Genomic DNA, 10058 nt, shown 5'->3' on the forward strand with positions numbered 1-10058 from the left:
ACACAACAGCAATGGAATGGAATGGAGTCCAGCCAGGCAGACTCCTTAAAAAGGTTCTCTGGCCCTACACAGAGCAGTTTCAAAAAATAGCACTGCTCTGTGATTGGTCGGAGAACACTGTTTACTTGGATACCCAAGTAAACAAAAGAACAACAATGTTGCTGATGGCTGAGGAATTAGCCCAGCCATCAGCTACACAACAGCCCTGCAAAGCATGCATTTACAATGCATTTTGCAAATGCATGCTTTGGATTGGCTGCTGGGGCTCCTCTCCCCCTCCCCCTCCTTCCCTGATCCCAGGGAGGCTATGGTAGAGGTGGGAAAAGGCTTCCAAAGGCAGGAAAGGAAGCAAGCGGCTCCCCTGAGGCTGCAGAAGCTCTTTTCCAGCCTTTTCCATGTACTTCCGTATACTTCCGAATATCTATACAGAAGTATACGGGGAGCCATATACGGCTCCCGTTTAATGGACTGAAAATGAATTTGGAAGTATATGGTGTCGTATACTTCCGAATCAGGGGTGATTCGGTGGTCTATGCGGTTCGGCCAAACCGAATGCACGCCCCTACTGCATACATACCACTTTTGCTCTTTAAAATGTACCTGCTATACATTATCTGGGGCAGCTTTCTGTTTTCCACATAAGCCTTTTCCACAGGGGTTTTCTGCTCTGGGAAGCAGGGTTCCCCCCCCCCCCCACAGCATCATGGTGCCTTTATCTTCTTTCTATAATCCTTTGCAACGTTGCTTTGTTCTGATGTTCTGGCAAAGATTGCTATAAAGTCTGGATGGCTACTGTGTGCATGAGAAAATTCAGTTTTTTCCACCCACATGGCATCCCTGACATCCACAGCAGCTATTCTCTCTTGCCACAAATGAGATTTTTTTAAAATGACATGAGAATAGTGTTATATAGACATACCATTATAACAATATGTAAACAAGCTCTCTGAATTCCCAGCTTTCACTTTTTAAAAAAGTAAGCCTTTACCCTCTTCCCTTGAGGAGATATAAAGGGAAAGACATATCTCCGCCACGGAAGGTGCTAGAGATCTACTTTTTATAATGAAAACCAGGGATTCAGAGAATCTGTTACCCAGGGGTGTCGAACTCCTTTGTTAGGGCCAGATCTGACACAAATGGGACTTTGTGTGTCATAAAATATAACGTGAGTTAGCAGAGATATAAACTTTACAAAGGACAAACACTTAAAAGATATTGTTTTTTAACTTAAAATACAAACATACTTAAAACTCTTGCAATATTTAGTTTAAAATGGAAAGGTGAGGGAATAGTGGGCTTTGGCAATGCAATTTTTAAAATAAAACATTAAGAAAAAGCACAAGGATCACAGCAGAAACGAAAAATATAAAATGCTCTGAACCTGGGAAAACAATGAAATGGCATTGCAATCTTTTTTCCCTCACCCCACCCCTCTGCCAGGTCTACTCAAATTGGCAGTGGCTCTCCAGTATAATATCCCTCTTTGGCTGTAGGTTTCCAGGTTAGAGTACTCACTAGGTCAGGTCCACTGAGAAGAGAAAAGCTGGCTCAAAGCATCAACCCTTTATTTGCAAGGACACCTCCAGGAAGCCTGAACTTCAGCTGTCTACATAGGAATGCTGAAAGTTTTCTCCATTCCATTAAAACACATTGCAACACAGACAAAGCTGCAAGGAAAATGTGGAATGGATCTTCCATCAAGGTCTCTGAGCACTCTCTATCTGGACACATAAACCTTAATGGAAAATCCACTCCAAATTCTCCCTACAGCTTTGATGAAGAGTCTGTTCCATGTATTCCTTTCAGCTTTGTCTGTGCTGCAACCTGTTTAAAACTCTTTCAGGGAAGTAAAAGAGAAGGGAACTTCGTCAGCCTTGGAGCTTCAAATGGTGAGAACAGGATGGGGGAGGGGGAGAAAAGAGTCCCAGGGGCCTGATTAAAGCCCTGGATGGGCTGGTTCTGACCCTCAGGGTCAGACACCCCTGTGTTACACCTATTATAATGTTATATTGATATAACAATATTCTAATGCTTAAAAAAAATTGCAAAAGCCTCAGTAGCCTAGGGACGGGAGGCTTGCTGCTGGGGGACATGGGCATGGAAACTGCCAGGAAAACCTGCCATGTGGATGCCCTGTTGTCACTGTGCTGTAACAGCAGCAGTGGGGAAACTACACAAACCTGTCTCTGTGTGGAAACTACCACAGGGTTTTTTGCTGCTTTAACACTGTGGTTAAAAGTGCCCTGTGTCGATGTGTATCACTATAAATATACACATTTCATATTAAAATACCTCTCTCTCTTACTATTATTAGCAGGAAGGCAGATACAAGCCTCCCTGCCAGAAGAGAGAAGCCAGTTGTGTGTGCCACTGTCCAACATGTGGACATGACTTAGATGAGTGCAAATAAAACTTGAGTCTTTGGAAGAGAAGTGAGCTTTGCCTTCAAAGTCGGTTTGATTGCCTCTGTAGTCAATGCAGTTGTCCAATTCCACCCTTGCTAGACAGGGAAGAACAGAGTTACATTCACTGCTAGAATAATGATACAGGGAACAAAGAAGAATCTTGGCACATCAGAAGAGAAGGGTAAGACAGTCTGTGATCACCTCCCACCTAAATAATAGACAAAAATGTAGATTTAATAGGATGCCAGAGGTTATGTAAAGACTCCTGCATGGCTTTGGAAATAACTAGTAATGCATGAGTCCTTGTTTGGGAGCTACTATCTCAAATGTAGTCTTTGGGTTTGTGATATGTCATCTCCTGAAATTATGTTTATACTATCCTGCATGTTTACACCTATTTGTGTTTTCGTTCTTCTGCAGTCTAATGTTATTCCACCATCTGCAAATGCAACTGTGAATTTTCGAATCCATCCTGCACAGACAGTTGCTGAGGTACTATGATTGTGTGATAGAGTGTAATGCATGCTAAGGTGGAAACATTACAGGCCATGACAGTCTGGCAGTTGGATTAAAACAAGATGCTGTCTGGAAATATGGGGCCCAGGCAACATAGCAAGGGAGTGGAATGGAGATAACCAGGGAACCTGAGCTCCTGTTTAGTTAAATAACTAGAGAACTTGAGCTCCTGTTCTGTTAAATAGCAAGGGGGAAGGCTGGACCAGCCCAGACTCCTCTGCTTATTAGTGCTGCTGAGCATGGTCCCGGCATGGTCTCAAGTAAAATATAATGATGTATAATTATAATGTGGCCCTGGTCATTTTTGGACAGACATCACCGAAGAATAGCAGGGTGAGAACACACAGGCGGGTAGTGGAAAACCTTCAAAACCCTATAGGGTCATCATAAGTCAGCTGTGACTTGACAGCAAAAAAAGAGAGAGAGAGAGACTCTCTGTGGTTTTCTTGTTGACACACCCATGGTTGGGTTTCAGTTTACTTCACTGCAACTGCGATCTAGAATCCAGGGCCATTCAGGAAGAGTGGGAAGAGATGAGGAGCTTAGCTCCTTGTTCCTTTAAGAATGCTAAATAGAGGATGAGAGTACTGGCAGTGTGTGCATGGCCAGAAGCCCAGTTACTAAACCTAACATTATTAAAGGGACATGTCCCTATCTTCAGCAACAAGCCCTGCATCCCAGTTAAACCCCCCTATAGAAATATACCTTTAAGACTGCTAACAGGGATCTGGGTGTGACAAGGCAGCAGTCTTTGAGAAACTCTAGAACTCAACCCATTTTAGAGGTCTGTTTGCATATAGTGTTCCTCATGGGTCCATGGGGGGAGGTGAATATCTTTTCCCTCATCTGCCACCATGTTCCCCCCCCCCCAAACAAAGGCTTTAGAGACAAAAGCCCATAGAACCTGTGAATTAAACAATGAAGTTTGGTTCCCAAAGCTCTGATTTTTCACGTATTTAGGATTTTGAGGCAAATTGTAGTGATCCTGTTGAGGGGCATGGGAAGAGGTAGGGTTGTCAACCTCCAGGTGGTGACTGGAGATAAACCAAAGGTTTCCATGAAAACCAGCCTCCAACAAATGTCAAAATAACCAAGAAAACCTTACAAATACATTAATTATCACAGTCTCAACAAATACCATATTCATAAACATACCCTTACAAAATAGAACAACATAAGAGGATCTAAGTGTTAATGACTGAAGTCCAGATTACTATCTGAATTTCTAACACCTGGTCCTCAATAGTAGAGAACTTTAAAATGTGCAGTATTCCACAGTGTAGTAAATAGCTTTATGATTTTGATAGTAGTCTTTGTAGCAGCAGTCTACGCAGCAGCAACGAGGCAGTACTTTTAATCCCTCGTTTCACTTCCGCTTTATCCAGTTTAGATCTTCTTCTGTTGTTCCATTTTGTAAGGGCATGTTAATGAATATGGTATTTGTTGAGAGTGTGATATTATAATTAATATATTTGTAAGTTTTTGGTGATTTTGACTTATTTGTTGGAGGCTGGTTTTCATGGAAATCTTTGGTTTATCTCCAGCCACACTCTGCTGTGATTCTCTATTGTGGTTGCACAACCTCCAGGTGGTAGCTGGAGATCTCTTGGGATTACAACTGATCTCCAGGCAAAAGAGATCAGTTCACCTGGAGAAAATGGTGGCTTTGAAAGGTGGACTCTGACATTGTACCCCATTGAAGTCCTTCCCCAAACCCCACCTTCCTCAGGCTCCACCTCCTAAATCACCAGGTATTTCCCTCCCAGAGCTGGCAACCCTAAGCAGCAAGCCCCTCACATCCCTCTTTCACCCCACCCCCCATAGGAGCATTATAGGCAATTTGTCTTACTGCTGAGATGTTTGTAGAACCATATTGGGAACATGGTCATATCTGAAGATGTCTAAAGGGAGATGTTTTGAGGCAATGACCCAGAACTGATTGCCTAGAAAGAGCTTTGATCTGCCATCCTACCAGGCCACAGTGTAATGGGAAGGCAGACTTCCAAAGTGAGGCCCCTGAAGGATGCCTGCCTGGTTATGCATCATTATTTGGAGAACTGGAAATTGATTTTCATGCAAAATTGACACAGAGTCTGGAATATTTGCTAATACCCGTAATGGAAACCACCTTGCTGCTTTCATTTATTTGTTCTTTGGGGTGTGTTCTTAGGTCCTGGAAATAGTAGACAAAACAATTGATGATAAGAGAGTGAAGATAGAAGCAGTGAGTGCCTTTGATCCACTCCCAGTTAGCCCCTGGGACAACCAGACCTTCGGACTGCGGGTTTTCCGTCAGACCATTCTGGATGTTTTCCCAGATGTTGGCAGCATGGCTCCAGGTAGTGTTAAACATATGATCATTGTTTTCCTCTTCTGTTTCCACTCATCAGTCCCTGCTTACTGTGTTCCCTGCACCCTTCCCCTATATACACATGATATTCTTCATGGAAAACAACTGCCTTTCCCCTCTTCTGTTCCATCTTTCTAACCTAAAATCTTTTGCCATTTCTAATGGTGGTAGAACAAACAAAAAAGCAAACAGGAAAATGACAAAGAATAAAGCTTGAGTTGAACTTCTCAGTTCATACATGCAATCTTTTAGTAATTTGTGGAGCTAGAGGAAAGGCTGTTTATTTCCTTCAATTAGAGTCTTCTCTGTAATGTTAGACCATTCCACTTTCAAACTACTGTCTTGCAGAGTGTTCCAGTCCACTTCAAAATGGCTTACTGGATAAATCTTACCTCTTAAACAAGATGACCACAAACTTTTTTGTAGATGTTAAAATTGTTTATATTGCTTAAGTAGGTAAAAGAATGTTTGAAAGCATGTGAGGAAACTAACCACATTTTCCCTGGTCCAGGTTACAGGATTGGCTGGAATATTATTTATTAATCTTGTTGCTGATGATTCTTTCTCCAGGCATTTGTATTGGAAACACAGACAGCAGGCACTTCACCAATCTCACAAATGCCATTTATCGTTTTAACCCAGTGGTCTTTAAACCTGATGATATGCCAAGGTATTACATTCTGTTCGTTCTTTCTGGTGGAAACACCTCATAAGCATGAGGGAGTTGTTAGGAAAGCAGAACAAGACATAACCATTGAGATCTGACAATAAGCTGTATTTGCCTAAAGTGTTGGACTGTGCCCAGAACATTGTCCCAGTATTCCAAGATATCACTAGGCGAGCGCAGTCCCACATTTGTCATTTTAAAAGCCAAATTGGGGTTGAAACATCCCTTCTAGATATGAACTAGAACTCTTGCAGTGCCATCCTGAGCAGAGTTATACTTTTCTAAGTCCATTGAATTCCATGGTCTTAGAAGGGTGTAATTCCATTTAGGATGTCACCATGTTGTAATATTCCTTGGACTGATACACAGTATTGTCCAACCATAAGTAAGGATTAGGTTTCTAAAGAAAATAATATTTTTCTTCTGTTTTTGAAATAATGAATCATTTAGTTTGTCCCTTTATACATTTAGTTTGAGTTTGGCTATGATATGGTTATCATTGTTACCTCCTTTTTATTAAAGTGCTTGTTGTGTACATAGATAAACATGAACGTGTTTTAGAGCATATCTACACTTCAAATATCAACCAATTTAAATCCTCTTTGATTCTGACTTCTGTTGTGGCTTTTCCCAAAGAAGTATGGAAACTGTAGTTTTTTGTAGGATACTGGAACCTAAGACTACCTGCCCTGCTGTACCTCAAAATAATGTCAGGAGAAAGTAGGGTTCCAGGTCTAATTCAGGAAATACCTGGGGACTTTGGGGTTGGAGCCTTGAGACTTTCCCATTCTCTTTTATATGTAGCAGTGCAGTTCCCCTGAATAGAATCTTCATTTCCTCGTCCTCTTTTTTACCAACAAAGGGTTCTTCAGCAGCCGCACTTTCACTAAATGAAAGTATAATTTATCATATACTCACAAGTTCCTTATCAGGCTTTGGTAGCATTTCCAAGCATGGCTTCATTAAGGGACACACAGATTCACAAAGCAGCCAAAATAAACAATCATTTCCTCAACACAGATTGATTTCTCAGTAGTGCTGCTTCGCCCCCAGGCTTCTGTTTCCCCGAGCGCAAGCTTGTCCAACCTGCGACCTAAGGGCCACATGCAGCCCAGGATGGCTTTGAATGCGGCCCCAACACAAACTCATGAACTTTCTTAAAATAGTTTTCTTAAAATGGAATTGTGTACTGCAGTGGCAGCAGATCCTGGGACTGAAGCTACATCTGGTTGCTTTCCCTTCTGCTTTCTTTTCCCTCCTTCCACCAGAGAGGGTGCCAGAGCTGACTCAGCACCTGTGTGTGAGTGCTCTTCCTTTGCTCCTGGGCACTCTCCAGCTCTTCTTTCTTTCTGCTGTGGCCTGTCTGGATCTCTCACCCAGGACAAAGAGCCCTCAGCTGTGCTCTGGAGGTATCAGGGGTGGCTGTGGGCCCCTCTCTGGGAAAGCTGGGGAGTAGCAAAGCAGGCCTCCCAAGCTCCTGGGTGGGCTTGTGGGGTAGGGTGGGAGTTTTCCCTGTTGGGGGGCTGCTGGCCCCTCTCTGTGAAGGTTGGAGGTGGGGTGTGTGCGGTAGAGCTGGGCTTGCTGTCCCCAAAATGGAGATGCTCCACTGCCTCGGGTGGATTCTGTTGCATTCCCCCTCCATCTCTTCACTGTGGGGCTTGCTGCAGTCTGGCCTGGTTCTTGTTTGATTCTGGCAGGCACCATATTGGCACATTTTCTGATGTTATACTTTTTTTTTCTTTTATTGTTCGGGTGGGTGACTGAGGTAGCCTGATTGGCTGCTGTTGGCTGCTGCCTACCCCAGGCTAGACCTTTCCCAGTCCTACTCCTGGCTTAATTCCTGTTTCAGCTCTGGGCCATCTGCAGCAGGACTTGGAAGCAGAAAGGACATTAAGGCCCTGTGTTTCTGGGAGGGATGGGATGATTTTTTTTACGAATACCCCCCCCCTTCTGCTTATATGTGGTGGTGAATATCACGAAAATTATGCATGGACCTTTTTAAGCTCATCATCAGCTATCGTTAGTGTTTGTGTATTTTATGTGTGGCCCAAGACAATTCTTCTTCTTCCAATGTGTCCCAGGGAAGCCAAAAAGTTGGACACCCCTGCCCTAATGCAAGCAATCGATTTTTGACCAGCTGCTATGTGGGCGCATTTTGACGCAGCACTCCCTCCAGTTCCCCACATGGTTTTGTGATGCTGTCTTTTAAGGATTACGATGCTGCACAGGGAATTGAAAGGAGCCCGGTGTCAAAATGTGCCTGTGGAACAACTGGTGTAAAATTGATCACTTGCACTGGGGGAAAACAGAAGCCTGGGGGTGGAGCAACCCTTGTGAGAAATCAGTCACAACGTTTGCAAGCCCATACTTTTGTTATCTCACTGGGGCAATGGTATAAATCGCTTTACTTTCAGGAGTTGTTGTATGTAACAATCTGCTTCATTTCAACCAACTTCTTCAGACTAAGACAAAAACCCAAAAGTAAGAGCAGTCTAGGGGGTGGAGTTTTCCTCCATCCCATAATCAGGTTCTAGTTAACACTTTACTATCCATTCTACTATACATATGACTTCTAAAACAAATGCAAAACAAAGGAACTGTTCTCTTTTACTCTCTCACACAGAGCCATGTGGCTCTCCCTGCTTGCCCTCCCCATGCAGCTTTTGTTTTGCCGACATTTAAAGGCACACACACATTTCAAAACACAAATAGTTAGTTTGCAAGCTGGTTCTAAAATGCTCTGCTGAGATTTAAAGGCATATCAGGGCTGCTGGGGTGGGGCTTCCTCCCACCAGCCAGCTGGCCGGGGATGGGGAGGAGCCTGCAAAATCAGGGGGGATCCTCCACTGGGACCTGGGTGTTGGCAAGCCTAGAAGAAAGTCAATGGTGACCAGAGATGGGGCCCTTTTTTGTAGTAGCTTGATCTTTAGAATACTGTTCTCAGAAAAATCCACTTTTCTCCTTTCTTTATGTGGCAAGCGAAAAAAGCTTTGTTTTTAAATCTGCTTTTGATGGCGGAAGGGTACAAATGCCTTTAGGAAGATGTTTGGTGCTTAGTGTTTGAGTCATTTTCATTTATATTTTAATTATAGTTGTTTTTGTTAGCTTTCTTGGGCATGCTCTTTAGTATTGTAGAGGAAGAGCAAATGTAATTCCTGTTCCTGATTTTTCACAAGTCATCTCAAAACAGGCCACAATTTGCAGCAGCAGATTGTGTGCAACTTTGGTGCTGGGGCTCTGGTTGGAGGGCACAGTAGGTCTGGGCTGTTTTAGTGCCTGTTCAGCAGACCTCCAGTGAGCCCCGTGCCTCTAACACTTTGAAATCCTTGGCAAAAGAAAGAGGGATATAAATACACACTAATAAAGGAAGTTCACTGTGCTTAAATGTAGCTGAAGCTGGCCTTTCTGTCCTGGTCAGGTAGATGTGGTGAAACTTGCAGTATTGCTGTGCTAACATACGTGGCTGATGCAGACTGGAATTAAAACAACTTATGTGTTTTTTTTAAATCAGGTTCCACGGGTTGAATGAAAGGATCTCTGTTGAAAGTTTTGAAAAGCAAGTGGAATTTCTCTTCCAACTGATTCAAAATTCTGATATTGATCTGCATCCAGAGCCTCATGAAAATTTTCACGAGCTGTAAGAACAAGAAAGTGGGAAGGCTTGTGGGTATTGTGAGGGACTGAAAATATTCAAAGAAGCTATGTTCCATGTTGCTCTCTGTTGTGGAATTGAGTTATTAGGAACGATGACTTGCATACAGATTTAAATAAATGACACTGCAGCATTGGACTGCATGCAGTTATGAAACATACTAAAAACTAAATGTGGAACAATCATTTCAGACGTAAACAAAGCATTAAGTTCCATGCTACGTTGTACCTTGCAGCCACCGCAGTCCTGAGAATCTTAATGTTTACCATGCAGAACTGCAAAGTATATGAAAGAAAGACCCATTAACTGTTCCCTTAAGAGGAGGGGAGAGCAATGCTTCATAAAGCTGGTCTTCCAAAGCCTATGAGACCTATTCTGTTGTGTGCTGATGGCAACAGGTAATTGGCTGTATCTGTTGCCAGCCCTTCAGTATTAATTGCCTGAAGTGTGAGCTACTGCACTCGTTTC

At 43.0% G+C, this 10058-nt stretch overlaps 1 protein-coding gene across 1 annotated transcript in view; it reads left to right on the forward strand.

Annotated features, from left to right (window-relative positions):
- The window catches only part of PM20D1 (peptidase M20 domain containing 1), a 32493-nt gene extending 22736 nt beyond the window's left edge, over nucleotides 1-9757 (forward strand). Inside the window, exons 10-13 of the mRNA XM_060231303.1 lie at nucleotides 2826-2897; nucleotides 5092-5260; nucleotides 5842-5941; nucleotides 9450-9757. Of these exons, the coding sequence (XP_060087286.1) occupies nucleotides 2826-2897; nucleotides 5092-5260; nucleotides 5842-5941; nucleotides 9450-9579 (471 nt within the window). The 3' untranslated portion in view covers nucleotides 9580-9757. The remainder of the gene's footprint in view (nucleotides 1-2825; nucleotides 2898-5091; nucleotides 5261-5841; nucleotides 5942-9449) is intronic.
- Nucleotides 9758-10058: the final 301 nt, after the last annotated feature.

This window comes from Heteronotia binoei, chromosome 2 (genome assembly GCF_032191835.1).
Source record: "Heteronotia binoei isolate CCM8104 ecotype False Entrance Well chromosome 2, APGP_CSIRO_Hbin_v1, whole genome shotgun sequence".
Taxonomy (NCBI): domain Eukaryota; kingdom Metazoa; phylum Chordata; class Lepidosauria; order Squamata; family Gekkonidae; genus Heteronotia; species Heteronotia binoei.